The sequence below is a fragment of the Pseudozyma flocculosa genome (genome assembly GCF_000417875.1).
Source record: "Pseudozyma flocculosa PF-1 unplaced genomic scaffold scaffold00020, whole genome shotgun sequence".
NCBI classification, from domain to species: domain Eukaryota; kingdom Fungi; phylum Basidiomycota; class Ustilaginomycetes; order Ustilaginales; family Ustilaginaceae; genus Pseudozyma; species Pseudozyma flocculosa.
Window position 1 is genome coordinate 195238 of NW_006920888.1, and position 19879 is coordinate 215116.

The 19879-nt window shown below is 66.1% G+C and overlaps 8 protein-coding genes across 8 annotated transcripts in view; 6 read left to right on the forward strand and 2 right to left on the reverse strand.

Moving 5' to 3' along the window:
• Positions 1-622, forward strand: part of PFL1_05506 (uncharacterized protein) — a gene marked incomplete at both ends in the record, with an annotated part of 2892 nt that extends 2270 nt beyond the window's left edge. The window contains one exon of the mRNA XM_007883042.1: positions 23-622. Coding sequence (XP_007881233.1) covers positions 23-622 — 600 coding nt within the window. The remainder of the gene's footprint in view (positions 1-22) is intronic.
• An 817-nt stretch (positions 623-1439) lies between these two features.
• On the forward strand, positions 1440-2058 carry PFL1_05507 (uncharacterized protein; the record flags this gene model as incomplete). Its single annotated transcript, XM_007883043.1, has 3 exons — positions 1440-1557; positions 1686-1890; positions 2001-2058. The coding sequence occupies 3 exons, from the start codon at positions 1440-1442 to the stop codon at positions 2056-2058; spliced, it is 381 nt and encodes a 126-aa protein (XP_007881234.1).
• A 3763-nt stretch (positions 2059-5821) lies between these two features.
• On the forward strand, positions 5822-6295 carry PFL1_05508 (uncharacterized protein; the record flags this gene model as incomplete). Its single annotated transcript, XM_007883044.1, has 2 exons — positions 5822-6103; positions 6149-6295. 2 exons carry the CDS (start codon positions 5822-5824, stop codon positions 6293-6295), a joined length of 429 nt encoding a protein of 142 aa, XP_007881235.1.
• A 336-nt stretch (positions 6296-6631) lies between these two features.
• Positions 6632-8680, reverse strand: PFL1_05509 (uncharacterized protein; the record flags this gene model as incomplete). Its single annotated transcript, XM_007883045.1, has 1 exon — positions 6632-8680. The coding sequence occupies one exon, from the start codon at positions 8678-8680 to the stop codon at positions 6632-6634; it is 2049 nt and encodes a 682-aa protein (XP_007881236.1).
• Positions 8681-10780: 2100 nt separating this feature from the next.
• On the forward strand, positions 10781-11467 carry PFL1_05510 (uncharacterized protein; the record flags this gene model as incomplete). Its single annotated transcript, XM_007883046.1, has 2 exons — positions 10781-11292; positions 11428-11467. The coding sequence occupies 2 exons, from the start codon at positions 10781-10783 to the stop codon at positions 11465-11467; spliced, it is 552 nt and encodes a 183-aa protein (XP_007881237.1).
• A 2165-nt stretch (positions 11468-13632) lies between these two features.
• PFL1_05511 (uncharacterized protein) lies at positions 13633-16536 on the forward strand (the record flags this gene model as incomplete). The annotated part of the gene is made up of 2 exons (XM_007883047.1): positions 13633-13715; positions 13797-16536. 2 exons carry the CDS (start codon positions 13633-13635, stop codon positions 16534-16536), a joined length of 2823 nt encoding a protein of 940 aa, XP_007881238.1.
• A 1769-nt stretch (positions 16537-18305) lies between these two features.
• PFL1_05512 (uncharacterized protein) lies at positions 18306-19343 on the forward strand (the record flags this gene model as incomplete). The annotated part of the gene is made up of 1 exon (XM_007883048.1): positions 18306-19343. The coding sequence occupies one exon, from the start codon at positions 18306-18308 to the stop codon at positions 19341-19343; it is 1038 nt and encodes a 345-aa protein (XP_007881239.1).
• A 208-nt stretch (positions 19344-19551) lies between these two features.
• The window catches only part of PFL1_05513 (uncharacterized protein), a gene marked incomplete at both ends in the record, with an annotated part of 1847 nt that continues 1519 nt past the window's right edge, over positions 19552-19879 (reverse strand). Inside the window, one exon of the mRNA XM_007883049.1 lies at positions 19552-19801. Coding sequence (XP_007881240.1) covers positions 19552-19801 — 250 coding nt within the window. The remainder of the gene's footprint in view (positions 19802-19879) is intronic.

The following is a 19879-nucleotide window of genomic DNA, read 5'->3' on the forward strand; positions in this document are numbered from 1 at the left end:
GCTGCTGCCGCTGCTGCTCAAGGCGCTCTCGCTCGCCCTCGACGAGCACCCGCTCTTCCGCTCGACGCTCTCGCTGCCCGCCGACGCGGCCGGCATGGACGCCAAGGCCGTCTCGAGCGCCGCCAAGCTGCACCGCCGCGCCTCGCACGACATCTCGATTGCCCTCTCGTCGCGCGTCGGCCTGCTCACGCCCTGCCTGCCCGGCGTGGACCGCCAGAGCGTGTTCGACATCGCCGCCTCGGTGACGCGCCTCCAGACGCTCTCGGCATCGCGGAGCGGGCTGAGCCCGTCGGACCTGCGGGCGACGGGCACGGTGACGCTGTCCAACATCGGCACCGTCGGGGGCACCTACACGCACCCGCTCATCCCGCCCACGGGCCAGCTGGCCATCGGAGCCATGGGGAGGTCGCGGCACCAGCCGCGGTTCGCGTCGGACGTGCCCGGGTACAAGAAGGGTTCGCTGTCGCCCGAGGAAGAGGACCGCATCGTCAAGCGCCTCATCATGCCCGTCAGCTTCACGGGCGACCACCGCGTGCTCGAGGGCGTCGAGCTCGCCCGCTTCGTCGGCAGGTGGAAGCAGCTCGTCGAGAGGCCCGACCTCTGGTTCGGCCTGCTCAAGTGACGGGGCGTGTGATGGTGATAGTGGTACGGCAGCTTGCGGGGCAAAGGTGGCAGTGGTTGTACAGTCATACATTCCAGAGGGCAGGGCAGATCGAAGGCATACCATACGAATCCACACACACGCACACACAGCCAGATTTCCGTCATCGTCCCAGCTTGACAACGGCGGCCGCGTCGTTCGTCGTCTAGGAGAGGTTTGAAGGCGTCTTCAGCCGCGGTTCAGTTGGAATCCCAGGCTGCCCGTGTGTCGGTCTTCCTTGACCGCGGCCAGACACTAAATGGACGAGGCTGGACAGGCAGGCCCGACAAGCAGCCGCCACCTGGGCGCGATCAGGCGTTGCCTCTTCTTTGGGCCCTCAGCACAATGACCAGATATCATATGATGTTAAAAGGAGCTAGACTAACATCGATCGGGCAAGATGGCCGAGTGGTTAAGGCGCAGCGTTCAGGTCATTCTGAAATCCAGAGCTCCTTGAGTTCACCGCTGTCTTCGGGCGTGGGTTCGAATCCCACTCTTGTCACAAATTCTTTTGTATTTTTGGTGCTGTTTCCCCAGGCGCACAAGAGAGTGGCCGCAAGTCCTCGGCTGCGTGAGGCAGGGATCCAGGCCAGGTCAGGCAGGCCGGGCGGTGAGCAGAGGAGCGCGACGGGTCCGACGCGCGGATGCAAAGCGGCTGGCCTTTAGGCCAGGACGAGCTTGCCTTTTTTGGACTCGGGGCGGTCGCGCTCGACGCCCTCAATCCCACCCCCCGTCACCACCATCACCACCACTTCCTCGATCTCGACGCTTCTGCCCCTCTCTGTACACCACCTCCACCATGTCGCGTACCTTTGACCAGGTCGTCGAAGAGGAAAAGGCCTTCCACCGCGCCTCGGTGGCGCTCGATGAGATGCCGAGCTGCACCAACTGCTTCGACCGCTGGGCCTCGTGTTTTGGTGGGTGCTCGCGTGCCGGCCGTCCGGCCGGCCTCGTCTGTGAAGCGGTCGGACTGCTCGACAGCCTTCTTACTCCTGGATTTCCTTCTCGCATCGAACCACGTCGGCTTTCCTGTGGATGCACGCAGCGCTCGGCCCGCAGATCAAGTCCGTCTACCGCTTCGGCACGGGCCAGGACTGCAAGGACAAGCTCGACGACTTCAAGTTCTGCCTCACGCTCAAGGGCATGTCGCAGGAGGAAAAGTACGAGGCGTGGATCCACCGCAAGGCGCAAAAGTCGGCCACCAAGCGCCTGGGCCCGGAAAGCAGCGAAAACGTCTGGGAGATCCGGAGGTGCGTGGCGCCGAGTCCGGGGGCGTCCGGGCGGGTTCCGGCTCGATGCAGCGAGAAGCGACCTGTACTGACCATTGCACGTCGCGCTCCGCCATCCTGCCCACCTGCAGAGACACCTCCGTCGACCAGGAGGCAGGCAGACAGTCTCAGCGCTTCACCGTCAGCTAGGCAGAGGCTACGGCAGCGTCTCAGCAACCCGCATCGGCCGTAGACAAGGAGCGTCACACCATTCAACTTTCAACACACAAAAGCGATTCCCCTCAAGAAATAGTGAGCCGATGCGACTGGTCTCATCTGCTTTTCAGACTGCCACGAACGACGACCGTTGACCTCGCGTCGCACTCTTCGTCCCACGACAGATCCCACAACGTGAGCAAGTGGAGTGACGGCAACATGCGGCCGATGGCGCGACCCAGTCCTTGCCCCGATCCCGGACGCAGCTGCTGCACTCTGCCCGTCTCCCAGCTCACCTGTGGCTCTTGCTCTTGACTCCGCCCGGTCTCGCACGCAACAGGCACAGGCACACTCACTTCCCGCCGCCACGGGAAGTCATCGTCGCAGGGATGACGATCACCCCTTCGCCCTCGGCCGCCGTCATTCGGGGAGTGCAGACAAGGGTGGACCCACCCAGCCGGCCGTCCCGATCCTCTCCGCCGCCGCTTCTGAGCGCACACCTGCCACGAGCTCCCAGCTCCCAAGAGGGGCAAGGTCCTGGTGCGTCCGTCGTGCCTCCGTCGCCCCACGCAGATGCCCGAGACGAGGAACGGACGAGCCGCGAGTAGGGAAGAGGACATCCGACACGAGACGCCGCCGCCGCCACAGAGCAGGGCTATAGCGCTCCCCCGAGCTCTTTCGATCCTTCGCCCGCCGCAGGAGCAGCGTTTCCACCACGAGGCGTCTTGGCCCGCGGGCGAGCGGAGCGGAGTCGACACGGCCTCCCGCCGCCTGCATCTGGTCAAACCAGAGGCGGAGCGGCGAGGTGCCTGCTCGCTTCCCCCGCTCTCCCTGCTTCGGGTCCCCTCTCGGAACTGGCGACGCGACCCAGCGTCGAGGTCGCCACTGCACACTCGGTAGCCCGCACCCCCGGTTTTGAAGCGGTGAAGGACGATCCTAACCCTAAGTTCATCATCCCCGGATTCGGTCCCGACACGGCGGCGCGGTAGCCCTTTGCTTCAAAAGGGCCCGCACCGCGTTCGGCCGCAGATGCTTGCCTGCCCTCGACGCTCCCCCCGACGTAGCGATTGCTCGCGCGTCGCGGGGTCGAGCCAAGGGGTGGTACGAGCATCTTGGGAAGCGTGCCCCTCCAGCATGCGACGGCCGGCGTGCTAGCTCGCAGGGAGGCGGGATCGCCTGCCGGCCCCAGCGGCCAGGCAAATGGTCATCCTCGGCGCCTGTCCTCTGCGTTCCACCTCCGATCCCTTGAGAAAGGGAGGTGTGGACCGGAGCGATGGGCGCGACACGCATCCAATCCGACGGCATCGCCCTTGAACCCTCGCCCAGCAGGTTGGGAGAGGCCCTTTTCAAGCGTCACTGCGCCTTGCCAGCCCCCCCCCAATGCCATCTCCGCTCTGTCCCTCGCGACGGCGGAGAGTGCGCGCGGTACCATCTCGATGGGCACCGTGCGCAGAAAAGGTGGTTTTTTCCCCGTCCCCTTCTTTTCCACCTTGCCGTGTCCCTGCTGCCTTGCTCCTCGTCCATCTCCTTGAAGGCGGTCGGGGTAGCTCGCGGGCACGGGACGGCGGCGATCAACAAAAAAGGGGGGATGAGCGCGGCCCTCTGACTCCGTCTGGCGTGCGGCATCTCGTGTTCGACATCCGACCACCCGACGGCGACTCGTCCCACAGCCTTCCTCGTCTTTCTCTCGGGCAACTGCAAAGGGTAAGGGGCACGGAGGACCAGGTACGGACGGCACCAGGACCGGAGGCGAATGGCCCAGCCAAGGTTGTCGAAGCGGCGGTGGGGTCTTGGCTTCGGTTTCAGATCGTCGGCTGGGACCGCGGGATCTTCGCACCTGGAGGCACAATCCCCGAATGGCCACAGGCGGACGGTAGGTGAAGAGGTCATCTGACCTCGATGATGCGGGCCCTCTCGTCGAGGCCGCCTTGTCTCTTTCTGCTCTTCTCTCACCTCCCTCCCGCTCAGCTTCCCCCCTTCGTCCTCGTCATCGCCACCAAGGACCCCGGCTGCCATCGCATTGTCGTCGCGACACGTCGACCACCGTCCATCACCATCGGTCTCGCTGCCAGACGGGCGGTGGGGCTCGAGGAGCAAGGCCGAGGTCGCGACCGGACAGCGCTGCATCGAGGCGGTCGAAGGCGTTGCGGAGAGGAGTGTGTCTGGAGGAAGCCGGGCAAGGCGCGCCGAGAGGTTGCGGGCGATCGACACGCACACCGGTCTCTTCGGAGCACGCAGAGGATGGGGCCGGGAAGCGCGCGACGGCGAAGGAGGGACCAGCTTCCCCACCGCCGTCGCCGCGACCTGCTCCGCCTCTCACCGGTGTAGAGTTTCGGCTCGATTTGCGCACACCCTCGACCCCGCAAACCCTATTGGCCCTTTGCCCTCCTTCTTCGGCGCCCTCCTCGCCGCCTCGCCCCCGACCATCTCGATGCGGCCATCGTTTCGGATCCCTGCGGCCTGAGCCCTCGTCCTCCTGGATCCTACGTCCATCTGGCGGCGAGGCTGATCGGGCGGCGGTCGGCGAAAGGGTCGCGGCGGCGAGGCGATGGTGGTACTCGGGAGGACGAGGCGCAGGGGACGGACGGCGGACGCGAGGGACGGCGGAAGAAGAGGCCGAAGAGCCCAATTTTTCTTGATCCCCATCCCAAGTCTCGAGGCCTTGTCCTGCTTCCCCTCTCGGCTTCTCCCTGCCTAGCTCCTCGCTGGACGGGGCTGGCGGTTGGGATCGGACATGGCTCGAGCAGCTAGCTGTCCGAAATTGAGTAGCGAATAGAATGCCCTTTCCTAGTTGAAACAACGTGCGTCGACGCACGCAATCTCCTTGCTTGGAACCAGTCCCCATAATCGGGTGTCGCCAACCCCTATTGCCCGACCCCGCAGCTAGGCCGTGCATTTAATAAGCGCGGCGTGGCTCGTCTACTCTTTCCCTCCCCACCACCACCACCGCCTCCAACAACACGAAGCACGGCAAGGAAACCGGCATGGAGCAGGCGCCGGCTCCCGATTCCTCTGCAACCCCCCGCCCATCCGCCTCGGCGGCGACAGGTCCGGCCACGCTCTCTCGATCGGAAGAGTTCCGCCAAGCCTGCGACAAGCTGTTGAGCTCGAGCACCGCAGCAGCCACCCTCCTGTTTCAGCTAGGTCAACTCCAAGCAAAGATCGCGAACGTCACAGGCCCTATATCATCCGAACAGGAGCTCGACTGGCGCCAAACGATTGTACATGGAGCGCTCAACTACCACCTCATCGGGCTGGCAGCATATGAGTGGCACCGTACAGAGACGCCGCCCCATGGCCTCTCTGAACGCCTCAAGGACAGCGATGGCCGACCTTTGCGCCTTCTGGATTCCCAAGAGCTCTTCCAACGTTTACACGAGCGAAGGAAGCGTTCTGAGGACCTCAACGGGCCGGCCTTGCTGGACTGGCTTCTACAGCACGGCGTTGTCCGACCTCAGACTAGTCCAGCACCCTCCGCGAAAGACGACCAGACTGATCAGTTCTCCCGCGAAGTAGCTCGCTTCGGCTCAGAGCACCGTGGCGACCTTGTCAGGTGGATGGAATACCGGTTTCGCGTCGTCTATCCGGGCTTGATCAAAGCCGCCGAAGGCAAAGACGGCCAGGATCGCCAATGTGGCCATCGACAAATGCACCCTGCTGGAACAGCTCAGCGCACAGACGCAGTTGCACCATCTTCGCCGGTGTTTTCAGCTCATCGACGATTTCCTCGATCCCAGAGGATGCCGCGGCGGGCCACATGTCGTACGTCGCCTGGCAAGCCAATTACAAGACCAAGGCCAGCGCGGTCAAGGCTTGCTTCCATGGCCCGCGCGTCGGTTCGCTGGCCAATTCCAAGGTTGGCCTCGAGTCCATCGTTGCCAAACCCACAGGGCGACCACCGCTCTTCAGCATCGTCCTCGAGCCAGGCACCAAGACGGACTTTGACGAGAGCACCATCTCGAGCCGCATCAAGGTCATATCCGAGCCTTTCTCAGCCCCGCTCTGCCTCGACCGCCACGTGCCGTGCCCCACTCTGCGGGTGCGAGGATGCGACGCCACGGTCTACCCCTTCATCGATCGATAGGGCGTCGCCGAGCCCATGGACAAGCTGCTCGCTACGACGTCCCCTTATCACAACAAGCTCGAGGAGGCCGGCACCACCCGGCCCGGCGACGAGTTCAGCCTGGTCGATGCGGCCAAGAGGCTTCTGGGTCGCGCCGTCAACGGGTAGGCGCGTCTGCCGCCAGGACGGCACCCGATCCTCCTCGACCCGTGGTCGTCGACCTTTGACCTAGCGCAAGAATGACCCAGCACAAGCATCCCTTCTCAGCCCTCAGATCTCCCTCCCCAGCTCCTCAGACTCCCTCGTCCTACATACCCCCGCACGTCCACCGCACAGATACCAGTCCCTCTCATTTCGCGCATCGCCATCACCGCATGTCGACGACCTCCGAAGTCCCTCGCCGGCCGATCCGACGGCAAATCGCATTCCGCATCCCGGTGACACGCGCATCTAGTCGACAAGGGGAGAAAGAGGGGATGGCGAGGCCAGACAGACGGTGCGCGTCTATTCGTCGACGTCCTGCTGTCCGCTGTACTCGGGCAGCTCCTTGCAGGCGCCCTCCCAGGTAAGGCTGCCGTCGCAGAGCCTGCGGATGACCTCGATGACCTGGTCGATGGGCCCGATGCGCTGCGCCGTCGTGTCGCGCTCGCGGAGCGTCATGGTGCCCTTGCTGAGCGAGGCAAAGTCGAGGGTGCACGCAAACGGCGTGCCGAGCTCGTCGTTGCGCGCATACCTCCGTCCGATGGTGGCGCTCGAGTCGTCGACGCGGCTCGCCACGCCCGCCGAGCGCAGCTTGCGCGACACCTGCTTGACGAGCGGCGCCAGCTTCTCGTTGCTCGAGATGGGGACAATGAGCGCCTTGATGGGCGCCACGAGCGGGGGCAGCGACAGCACGCCGCGGTCGACATCCTCGGCGCGCGCCCAGAAGCTGTGCTCGAGGAGCGAGTAGAAGATGCGGCCGATGCCAAACGACGGCTCGATGACGTTGGGCGTAAACTCGCGCACCGTCTCGCGGATCGTCTTCATCTCGACGCTGACGACGTCGGGCGTCAGCTCAAAGGTCTGGCCCGTGCAGATCTTGAGCTCGGCCTTGCCGTTCTTCAGCTGGCTCTGCAGGTCGGCGAGCGCCTTCTGGTCCATCTCGAGGATGGCCTCTTCGACCATCTTGGCGTCTTTCTTGAAGCGCGGGCCGATCGTCTTCTTGACCACCTCGGCCACAAGGCGGTCGTAGACCTTGGGCTCGCGGTGCGCCTTCTGGACGACGAGGTCCTTTTTCGTCTTTCGGGAGTGGACCGTCAGGTCGTAGGCGGAGCGGTCGGCGCATCCGACGCACTCGATCCAGCCGTAGCTGGTGTGGATCTCGGCGTCCCAGCAGTCGGAGGCGTAGTGGGCCATCTCGTTGCCCATGTGCTGGCGGAAGCGGAGGCGCTTGGGGTCGATGCCGATCTTGGTGAGGAAGAGGTAGATGCGGCCGAGGAAGTAGCCGAGCGTCTGGTTGTCGACCATGCCCGAGGCGACGGCGTCGCCAATCGTCTTGGTGGTGATGTCGGTCTTGCCCGACTCCTGGACGTCCTTGGGCAGGAGCGGCAGCGCAATGTCGCGCACCTCGTCGAAGCGCTCGTGCGACTTGTCCTCGGGGTCGACAAAGTGCTCGATCTCGGCCATGGTGAATTCGCGAACGCGCAGCAGGCCGGCGCGCGGGCTGATCTCGTTGCGGAACGACTTGCCAATCTGGGCCGAGGCAAAGGGGACGCGGCCGTTGTTGAACTCGAGCAGGCGCTGGAAGTTGACAAAGTGGCCCTGCGCCGTCTCGGGGCGCAGGTAGCCCTTGACCTGGCCCGTGGGGCCGATCGACGACTCAAACATCAGGTTGAACTCGATGGGCTGCGACACCTCGTTGCCCGACTCGGGCGCGCGGATGTCGTACTTTTTGATGAGCTCGCCGAGCTGCTTGCCGTCGAAGTTGTCGATCTGGGCGAGGATCGTGGTGTACTCTTCGACGACGGCGTCCTCGAGCTTGACGGCGGCCGTCTTGACCTTCTTCTTCTTGCTCTTCTTTGCGTCCTCGGCGGGGACGGCCTCGACGGCGACGGCGGCGCCGCGGGCGACCTTGTCTCCCTCGAGCCGCGCCTCGAGCACGCCCTCGACGAGGTGGTCAGCGCGGAAGATGTCTCCGTTCTTGACGTCCTTGCACATCCAGTCCGCGAACTTGTCGACGTGGCCGGACGTCTTGAGGACGTCGGCGAGCGTCATGATGGTGGTGTCGAGCTCGAGCATCTCCTCCTCGATGATAAAGTGGTTGCGCCACTGGTTGATGATGTTGGCCTGGAGCGCTGCGCCGGTGGGGCCGTAGTCGTACAGGCCGCCGACACCGCCGTAGATCTCAAAGGCCTGGATGTAGAAGAAGCGCTTGGTCATGAGCGCCTCGAGCTGGGCGCGCGAGAACGAGTGGGCCTCGCGGTTGACATCTGGCCGGTTGGAGACGGCCGAGGGGGCGGGCGCATCCGGGTCGACGCCGGCGGGCACGGCGGAAGCAGCAGGTGCGGCAGACATGGCAAAGGTGCGGTGCCAAGGTGCGAGGGTTGCGGGAGGTCTAGCAAGTGGCCGCGGAAACGGTGGACTGGCAGCACCAGGGGCGAGGACGGCGATGCGGCGGGCGAGAGAGGCGGATGCGGCGACGGATATAGCCAGCTGCAGTGATCGCATACACCTCGGTGTGTGCGTAGGGCGAGCGAAGTGGTGGGAAGGATGGTGGGCGAGGTGGCGAGGATGGTGGTGGGCGATGGACGCTGGTGACCTCGGAGTGAGGCTAGGGCGCCCAAGCGTCGAGCAGCTCAGGCGGACCTGGCACGCGATGTCCCACCGTACGTGCTTCAATTTTTTGACAGCTGGCCAGCCGGCCAGCGAGCAGGCCCAGGCCACCCCAACAGGCTAGGCCTGATTCTTCCTTCCAGCCAGCCCGCTGCAGGCACCGCTCCTGTCGGATCCGACAAGGGACGCCCTCTCAGCCTCGACCCAGATCGGGTCCGATTGATTTTTTTCTCTCGCCGGCCTCCGCCCTGTCTGGCCGCATCGAGCCAGGCATACCCACCCCTGCTGGCCCGCGCTCCTCGATCCATCGGATCGCGCACCATTCCCCGAACCCCTGGTTGATACGGCCAGATGCCAAAGGGAGGGGCTGCCCCTTCGCCGCGATCCTCGACGAGACGAGTCTATCATTATATTGTTCGTTCTCCTTTGCTCCTCACGCCTCGCGCTCGGCGGCTTGGCTTGCCCTTAGCCTGGTCCTGGCCTGGCCTGGCCTGGCCGTTTTCGGTCGGTGCGGTCCGCGCGTGCGTGTCCGTCGCCGCTGTGACTCACGCACGGGCTCTTTGGCGCAAGCAAGGCTGGGCAGGTGCGTGGGTTCGTGCGCGCGCTCGCCGCTGCAGCCGTCGAACCCTAGCCTGCCCGCCTCGCTGTCCAGCTTGCTTAGCTTCAGCCGCCGTTCCGGCCAGCAGGCAGCAGCAGCAGCAGCCGCTGGCCTGCTTGCTTGCTTGCTTTGCCTTAGCTTGGGCTCGCTCGAGTGCGCATGAGGGCTGGACCCCTGCGAGTCAGGCAGGCAGGCAGGGCAGCCCAGGGTAGATAGAGGGCGGCCTGTGCGGGGACCCAACGGCGGCGGACAAAAAAATTTCAAAATTTGGCAGGGGGCGAGGGCGGGTGGCCTTTGCACCAAAAAAAAAAAATTTACCGCGGGCCCGCCGCCTCTTTGTCGGGCTTGGCCTGGGCCCGGCTCTTGGCTTTGCTTGCGAGCTGCCCCGTTCGCGCCCGCTGACCAGCCTCGCCCTGGCCCCCCCTGGCCCCCCTCTCCCTGGCCGCTCTCGCCGCGCCAGATGCTGGCTGACCTGTGCTCGCCCTTCGCCATCCGCACTCTGCCTGGCTATCGCCGCCACCACCACCAACACCACCACCATCCACCGTCACCGCCACCGCTGCCGTCGCCATACGCTCGCCATCCCCTGGGAACGCGGTCGTCGACGCGCTCGTCGCCTCCCTCACTTTGCCACGGCCCAGCCTACGCCGCCCACGCCGACGCGCTCCCTTTCCTCCACAAGCCGCCATCGGCCGGCCTGCAACAGGCCCCTGTGCCACCGACACCGCTGCTGCAAGGCTGCATCCGCAATCGGCCTGCACTCATATACGCAGCCCTCTGTTCTCCTCCCACCTGCTGCGCCCACCCTTTCCGACGTCGCTTTGCAAGCAAGGCCCCTCGCGCCGACATCGACTCTTACTCGCAGGCACGGACCATGCTCTAGACGTCGAGCCTTGCCATCACCGGTCTGCAGTTTCAACGTCTACCGCCCGGTTCAGCAGCACCCAGCTAGGGTCTGCCACACTGTCACGCCTGCTACTCGACCCGTACCCGCGCTTGGCGACGCCGGTACAACCTCTGCCGCGAGGATCGTCGCCCTTCCAGCTCATTCGCGCCTTCCAGTGGCCTTTCCAGTCGAATCACCGCTGGAGACAGGAACGTGACTACATTCCTCACAAACGTGAACCCCTCCATCGTCGACGAAGGCATCGCTATACGCTTCCGCCGCCCCTCCGCACCTTCCTCGGCCATCGGCCTAGGCGGACACCATTCGGTACACACAGTCGCAGGACGCGAAGCCCGACATGAGTCGGCTTCCGCCAATACTCCCGCCCTCGGCGGGGCCCTACCACACCTACTCGTCGCCCAAGCTCTCGTCCAGCCACCCGCTCGGCACCAGCTCCCCGACCGGCTCGCCTCGCCCATTCCTCACCCATCACCTCCCCGGCGCCCTCTCGCCCTACCGCGACTCCGTGGCTCGCTTCTCCCAGCTCGGCAGCCCGCGCATCAGCTCCCTCAGCCGTGACGCTACATCGGCACTGCACAACGCCTATCCGACCTCGGCCTCGCGCCCCACTTCTCCCTCGCCCAACTCGCGCGGCTCGCGTTCGCCCTCACCTTCCGGCAGCAGCGATCGCAGCGACGCCTCCAGGGCCTCGGCCCGCAAGCGTGCACGCCGGAACGCGCATCGCGACGAAGACGATAACGACGACGACGAAGCGGGCCCAGCTAGCACCAACGCGCTCCAGATTGTCGGCAAGCGTCCTCTGTCCGACGGCCACGCTTCCGACTCGCACATCGAAGAGTCCAACGAGAGGTCCGCCCTTCGCCCGACCTTGGATACAAAGAGTGAGTACGCTCCCGTTTCCGGTTTTCCCGATTCTTCGTCTGCGTCGGTTCGTCGATCTCGTCGTCGTTGGTGGCAGTCGTCGTTGTCTGGACCTCGCCGCAGGCAAGGTCCAGGCGTTGCTTCGCCGCCAATGCGCTCATAGCCACATCAGCTTCTGCCTGGTGGAGCCGGCGCTCTGCCTTTACCGGCCGAGCACGGTCGTGGCTGAACGCAGGCGAGCCTGTGGCCACGCTGCGGTTCGGCAGCGTCCGACGGCGTGCTGGGACTTGCTTGGATCTTGCTGCCTTCCCTGCGGCGGGTCTGCCAAGCTTCTCGCACTCCCGCGGGTGTTTTGACGGTGCAGGGGCGTTTGCGATCGACAAGCGTTACTGCCACGGCTGTTGCCACGTCGAAGCGCAGAGGCATCACCATGTCCTTGCGGGGTCCGCAGATAGCGACTGCGCAGCGCTCTGTGGCGGTGGAACATCGGTCGCTGCGGCTCGCCGGCTTCCGTGCCCAGGCTGAGCCACTGCGGCAGTCGCCGCAAGTCGCAAGCTAGAAGCCGGAAATGCGGGAGAGTGTGCGGCGTCAACGAGGGGCAGCGCGATGATGGGACGGGTCTGGAATCGGTCATCGCCTGGCGGCCTGGCTTCAGGCTTGACGAGACGGCCCAGCTTTCAGCGGAGCGATTCGGGACCCGAGCACGACGCTTGACGAGCAGCATTGCGGCGTCCGGCGGTGCTCGACGACGGCTCGTACACCATCGCCTTGCCCGAGCCGATCCTGCTTGCCCGCCCGCTGTCGGTGCTGCCGCTGGCTGCTCTCGATCTTTGCCTCGGTTTTCCGGTTCTTCGTGGTTCACGGCGTCGCTGCGTATGGCCGTCGCACGCTTTGCGCTTCTCTCCCAACTCCTCCGCCCCCTTCTATTCGAGCCTTTGTGAGGTCCGCGGCCGCTTGGTGGTCGGTGGTACATCAAAGGCTGGCTGGCGGTGCAGCAGCGGTTGGATCCGCTGCAGGCGATGACGGCGACCGCTCGACGGCTCAGTCGGCGAGTTGCCGTCCTGTCTGGGGTGCCCGCTTCGTTGACTCCGGGCTCGGCCAGCCAAGCCCGGCCAGCGGCGGAGGGGTGCCGACAGGAGCGGAGACGATCTTGCTCGATGTCATGCTCGCTCGACGGCCCTCGACCTGCTGCTGGCAGGCCATTTCGAGGCGAGCCCGTCGGATGCTGCTGGCTGCCACCACAGCAGAAGGCTCAAGCGCAGGGCGTGGGAGCGCACCTTGCTCCAAGTGCCATTATTTGGGTTGGCAGCGAGCGGGAAGGCGACGGGCGCCAGCCGCTTGGCAGGCGGTCTTGGTGAACTGGCGGAGGCGAGGCGTGAGGCGCGAGGCGGCGGCGGAGATGCGGTCGGCCAGCCAGCCAGGTCAGCCTGCCTCGGCTTTCCCAAAACGGCAGCCGAGGCGTCAGAGCAGAGGCCCCATGCGCGGGCCCACAGGCTGCTGCACAGCCGGCCGGCCCGCGTAGCCGCGCACGCACCGCCTGCCTGCCCGCCTGCCCGTCCTCGCTGCCAGGGCCAGCGGTTGGGCCAGGCGAGGGAAAAAAAGAAACGGCCACACAGGCCAGGCCAGGCCAATAGTCAGGGCGGCGCTGGCTGGGCTCAGCGCTGGTGCGGCTCGACCAGCGCCGAACGTGCCTCCTGGCCCGCCCGCCCACTCGCCGCTCCCCTCCTCAGCCAGCCGGCCAGCCAGCCAGCCAGACAGCCCCTCCCTCGTCGGCCTGCCGCCGCCTTGGCCCCAGCCCCACTCCTGCCTGTCTCTGCTTGGCCTGGCCTGCGCCTGCGCCTGCCTCTGCCCGTCCAGCTGCGCCCCTCCGTCTCGCACCTACCACCCGCTGCCCCCCTTCCCTTCCTTCCCCTCCTCCTCCACCCTTCACCCGCCCGCTCCTGAGTCCCTCGCCATTCGTCATCGTTCCTCGCCCCATCAGCACCACTTCCCTCTCCTTCCTCATCATCGACGAAGGCGGTGACAGTCTCTCCTTCGGTCCTGCGCTCGTCCCCTCGCCCCTCGCACGATCGCCATCGCTTGCCTGCCCTGCACGCACGTCGATCGCAGACCTAGCCTCGGGTGGTCCTCGTCGAGCGTGTCCACGTCGCCGCGCTACCTCTCGGTATCCGCACATCCCGCTGCTCGAGCTCTCTCCGACGCCTTTGGCCTGGTCTGCCTTCGGCCACGTTGCTTCTCTCCTGCTTCGATCCTCGCCTCTTGCTTTGACGTACCGTCGCGAACCACGACGACGACGACGATATCGACGAATTGCCGCCTCGTCTCAAGATGACGGCCTCCACCGAACTCCTCTCGCTCGCCTCGAGCATCATCAATACTGACATGGTCTTCTCACCGCTACTGCACTCCGCGTTTCCCCCCCCTTCCTCGACGACCACCACCGCCACAACCGCCAACTCAGATCTCCACCCTGTTTCCGCCATCGCCGCCAGCAATACCCGCCGCGCCTCGGGCGCAGAGCCGCTGAGCGCCAGCTCGCCGCGATTTGGCGATGCCTACGTGGCCAGCCCCAAGCGCGACCCTCTCCGCGACGGCTATCGCGCCACGCCCCCGGCCTCGTCTTGGCGTCATGCCGCCACCAGCTCGTACACCGGTCGCGATGGTTCTCCGTGGTACACCGAGGCCCGCAGCTCACCTTTCGCCTCCTCGGCGGCCCGAGACTATGCCACCATCGACCTCGACACTGGCATCGGCGCTACCGGCGGCGGCCATGCTGCTGGAGATCCTAGCCTGCACTATGGCGACAGTGGCAACGCCGAGAGCGTGGTGGCACTGCTCAATGCCGCCGCTGCCGTCCAGGAGTCCAGCAAGCACGGCGAGCGCTCCAACGAGGAACGCTTCCCGTCGCCCTCAGCCTTCTACCAACAGGGGGCCCCTCCCTACGGCTTCCCGCCTTACTCGCAGTCGGCGCATGCGCAGAGCTTCAGGCCCGCCACCGGGCTCGGTTTCACCCAGTCGCCCAACCTCGGATTCGCCCGGCCCTACCGAGGACCCGAGGATGGCCCCACGCCCTACGCACCGCCAGCCACCGTCGACCCGCAGGCGTCCTCTGGACCGGACGGCGGCTCCTCGGCGCGACCGAAGCTCGAGGAAGACGACGGATCGCATCGCACTACGCTGCAGCAGCCCCCTGCACCGCGCCCCAAGAAGGACTCGTCGATGCCCAAGATCTCGGCAACGCCAGTCAAGACTCCTGCCAAGCGCGGCCGAAAGAAGAAGAACGCCACCGACTCGGACGCCAAGGGGGCCGGATCTCCGTCGGGTGCCGCTGGCGCATCGGCCTCGAACGCAACTGAGGCCACGCAACAGGCAGCCACCAGCGCTACCTCGTCGAGCTACCCCAACTACAACTACAGCAGCTACAACAACCCCGCCGGCCTGCCCGGATCCGCCTTCGCGTCGGGCGATGCGCTGAGCTCGCTGGCCAGCCACGCCGCTGCCGACGCAGCAGCCACGAGTGCCGCTGCCGCAGCCTTGGCGAGCAGCACGCCAGCCTCGACCTCGAAGACGGCAGCCAAGATGGACGATGCCGATGCCTCGCCCAGCCGCGGCAAGACCGAGAGTGACGCTGGAGGCCCGAAGCTGCATGAGTGCGAGTCGTGCGGAAAGACGTTTAGCCGACGCTCCGACCTCGCCCGCCACCGCCGCATCCACACTGGCGAGCGCCCGTACCCCTGCGAGTATCCGGGCTGCGGCAAGAGCTTCATCCAGCGGTCCGCCCTCACTGTCCACTCTCGCGTCCACTCGGGCGAGCGTCCTCACCAGTGCGAATTCGAAGGGTGCGACAAGAGCTTCTCGGACAGCAGCTCGCTCGCGCGCCACCGCCGCACGCATACGGGCCGCCGACCCTACGTCTGCCAGCACCCCAAGTGCGGCAAGATGTTCACCCGACGCACGACGCTCAACCGCCACGCCCGCTGCCACCAGCCGGGCTACGTCAAGCCCAAGAGCCGAGGCAAGGGCCGCGGCGTCGGCAAGAAGAAGACAGCCGACGCCGGCACGTCCGAAGCCGGCGCGAGCGTCAGCGACGGCGAAGAGTCCGGCTCCGAGGACGACGAGGACGACGACGAGGACGTCTCGGGAGATGAGGAGGACATTTCCAAGGCGAGCGCGTCGCCAGACGTGTCGTCCAAGACCGAGCAGAGCACCCCGGCCAGCGCGGCAGGGCGGAAGCGGGCGGCTAGCGGCAGCGGCCGCAAGAGCTCGCCCAGCAAGCGCACCAACACCGGCAAAAAGGCCGCAGGCGGCGCCCAAGACGAGGCGGTCGTGACGCGCATGAACCGCTCCGCGTCCGACGCAGAGGCCGCCATGACGCTGGCGCAGGCGGCCCTGCAGGCGCAGTTTGGGGACTCGTACTACCAGCAGCAGGCGCAGCAGCAGCAGCAAGGCGGTGCTCAACCGGCCCGAACTGATGCGCTTGGCATCCAGCTGGACAAGGAGCAGGCGCCTGCCGCCAATCTCTGGGGCAACGGCGGCAGCTTTGCCAACTACGCCGCTGGCTTCCCTGGTCCGCATGGCGGCGCTGCGGCTCTGCTTGCAGCGAGCAGCCACCAGCACAGCTTCCAGCCGGACCTCTCCTCCAGCGAGTCGAACGACGCCATAGAGGCGGCTGCAGCCGTGCTCGGCGGGTTTAGCTCGGCATCGCAGCCTTACGCCGCGACCACCGGTCAGGGTGGCGAGGCCGAAGACGCCCTGCAGGCCATGGCCAGCCTGGGCAGCCGAGCGATGGAGTCGAACCCGGCGCTGGCCAGCAAGAGCGTGCGTGACAGCCTGTCGCTATCCGAGGCGCAGCTGCTGCTCGACGCGGCGATGAGCCCGGCCTCGGAGCATGCGACGATCCCGCCCGAGGGTGACTCTGACGAGGCGGGCAAGGCGTCCACGTCCAAGGGCGCCACTCGCGGTCGGGGCCGTGGCCGACCGCGCGGCAGCGGACGCGGTGCGGCGATGACTGCATCGGCGCCAGGCCGCGGCGGTGGCGCCCAAAGCGACGATGCGACGCTCCCGTCGGAACCCAACGGCCAGGCCCAGCAGCCGACGTCGATCTCGTCCTCTGCTGCGGCTGAGCCGGCGACGACCTCGACGGATGGCGCGGACGCGCCCAAGGAGGCCGAGGACGTGGCGGCTGCCGAAGGCGCGCCTGATGCCGTCGCCGCTAACGAGGCGTCGGCGTAACCGTGCTCTACAACCATTGATCTGGCCTCCATCCCAGCCTCCACCACCACCAATCTCTGCTGTCCCGTCGACTGCCGGGCCCCACCTACGACGCCCTGTTCGCGGCAACCTGGTCACGCTCTTCCTGTCACCGTTCCCTTGTGCCTCGCGGCCAGGCTCGCAGGTGGAGAGCGGGTTGCTTGCATGCTCGCATTGCTTTGCACCTGTCGTCGTTTTGATGCTTTGCCCTCGTTTCGCTTCGTTGCCTCCTTTCCATACCTTGTCTCCCTCTTTCTCTGTGTCTCCCTACCTTTGTCTCGATCGCCCTCCCACCCTCTCACCATGTTTGTACAGTACCAGCTCCCTAGCATTCCCCCCTTCTTGCGCCGGTCGACGGCCCCGCTGTCTCCTTGTCCCGCCTCTCCCTGTCCCGCCTCTCCCTGCTCTCGCCCCCTTTCCCCCCTCGGCGTGTAGCTAGCCCTCTTCCGCGGTCCCCTTTAATCGGCGTGTACTTTGTATCGATCCCACCCCCCCCCCCCCTCGTTTTCACTGTTCGCCTCCCCCCTGTGGTTGCGCATGTCCAATCGACCCATTGCTGTCCCTCGAAGCCTGCCAGAAAAGCAGAGCGTAGCAGGTGTAGCGCGGGCTGATGGCAAAAGTTAAGGTGCAGCAGCGGTCCCCTTTTGGCCCGGCGCTGGTGGTGGAGCGGGTGCGGGTGGTGGTGGCCCGTCGGACCCGTAAATCCGAATCCAGGAACCACGCGGGAAGGCAGGCGGGGACGGCTTTTTCTCTTTCGCCTCGTCACTTTCGCCTCGCCTCGGCTCGCCTCGCCTCTCCTCTCGCTCGCCCTGCTCTGCCCTGCCTCGTCTGTCTGCGCTTGCCAAGGCTTTGGCCAAACGGCGGCGGCTGTAGAATGACGCTGGCGCTGCATGCTTTGGCGGCTTCTCTCCGCTCGACGCCTGCCCTGACGGCCTGACATCCCCCGCCTCTTCCATCCTCGCCTGCCTCAGCTCACGGCTTCCACAGCCCTACCCCTTTGGCGCCTCCTCCCATCCTATCGTTTCTCCGTCGGGTCACGCCCTCAGGGGCCCATATGGACGGCAGGCAGATCACGCCAGGCCAGGCCAGGAGGGCAGGCCAGGCTTTTGGTTAGGCTACACTGGGCCAGCAGCATGATACCGTGGCCGTCGTCGCAAGCGAGAACCGTCTCGCTTGCCCACCCCATTCTCCCGTCATTCGACCATCGCCTCAGCCCCCCCTCCTTCCCGCTGTGCACCGTCCCGCGTCCGTCGTCGTAGACGCACGTCGTCTTCGGCCCAGCCCGCACTCATGCCATCGGGTCGGGCCTGGTCCTGGTCCAAAGCAGGAGCGGGCGACCACGGTCAAGCGCTGCGACCGACATCCGGCCTCGTCTTGGCGCCGCCGGTTGCCTGGCCTGGCCTGGCCACGCAGCGTCAGCAGGCAGGCTGGTTGGCTGGCTGGCTAAATCTGGCCATCAGCTCCTCCTTCCTCCTCTGCCCTCCTCGCCGCCGAACCTTCCCTCGCCACCATCACCCTTCATCGCTACAGCGCACCGCTCGACCCTCACGCTGGATCCAGCCCATCGGCCCTCGTTTGCGCCTGCCTCGACCATCCCTGCTCTCCTCATAGACTCATAGACGAACGCTAGCCCGCCACACACGGCCACGCCACCCGCGCCACACGCATCCCCCTTGGCACCCCCGACGCCGACCTCACCTAGCCTGCCCCGCGTACCCGGCAGCAACTACCTGCGCACCACCTCGCCACCAATGTCCAAGTTGCTACGAAACGGCATCCCGCGCAAGGAGAACGGCAAGATCGACTTTACGCCCAAGGCGCACCACGGCTTCACCACCTTTATCTGGATCCTCGGCTTCATCCTGCCGCCCATCGCCGTCCTGGTGCGCTTCGGCGTGGGCAAGGACCTCGCCATCAACATTCCCCTCACCGTGGCCGGCTGGATACCGGGCCAGATCCACAACTGGTTTATCCAGAACATCCGCAACAACGACAATGCGGCGCGCACGCCAAAGTGGGCACGGCGCTACGGCCTCGTCGACGAGACGGGCTACAAGCGCAAGGAAAAGAAGAGGGCGTGGGTGGGCAAGTACCGCGACCGCGACGGCGAGAGGCGCGTCGCCTGGGACGAGGAACAGGGCCGCATCGTCGAACTGCCGCCCCTCGACGAGCGCGGAGAGCCGGTACGGGGCACGCCCTCGCAGCCCGTGCTGCAGGAGGAGTTCTACAATCCGGATCTGCCCACGCCCTCGCACGCCGAGACCTACGGCGATGTCGACGCACAGGACGGGTACGGCTCGACGGCGTCGAGGAAGAAGCGGCTTATCCCGCGCCTCGGCAGCAAGAGGAGCCAGGCCACCTCGCTCCACGCCGACGCAGCCGCCGCCGACGAGGGCTACGCATCGCGCACCACACCACTTGACGGCGACGAGCTGGATCGGGAACTGACCGGCGGCGCGCCCGTCTTCTCGCACGCGACCCCGCACTCGGCCTCGCCCTCAAACCGTGCTCGATCCACATCTGGCTCAAGGCAGAGACGAGACAGCTCCGATTCCGACTTTGACGGGCCCGAAGACCCGGAACGGTCCCTCTTTGCACCGCCGCGCTCAGAGGCGGCGAGGCTCGACGCCTACGACGCCAGCAGGCAGAGGCAGCACGCTGCCGGGTTCGACGATGACGACGGCTTTGTTGAGCAGCAGCGACGCCGCAGAGAGACGTCGTCGGGAGCGGCGACGACGACGACGTCGGCAAGACAACCAGACGTCATGGACCTCGACCACCAGTTCTAGCCTCCGCCCCACCCACCTCCGTTCCCTTGCTGCACCAGCGTCGCCCACGTCCCCTCGCATACGCGCGCTGCCCTTCCCGCCATGTAGCCCCTTATACACCGCTTCCCAGCTCCACGGACGCAGCCCTCGTCCCGATATACCAATCTACCTGCCTGGCTGCCTGGCTGCCTGCCTTGTCCTTCTGTTGTGCGTGAGCTGTCTGGACGTGCTATGCCTGAGCGCCGAGCGCCTTCTGCAGCTTCTCTGCCGTCTGCTCGACGCGCACCGCATCGCGCGCCAGCCGCTGCGCAAAGACCTGGAGGCCGGTCTTGTCCTGCCACCTCGACGCCAGCTTTGGCAGCGATGCGGCGGCGGTGGTGCCGTCCTGCTTGGACGGCTTGCCCTTTGCCGCGGCTGCGACGGCGAGGGCGTCGAGCACGCGCTTCGACTCGGCGCGCGCCTCGTCGAGCGCCGTGAGGCTGCGTGCGTACTTGCCGCTCGTCGCGGCGGCCGTGGCGGCGGCAGCGACGACGTTCGAGGGCGACGAGGAAGCCGGG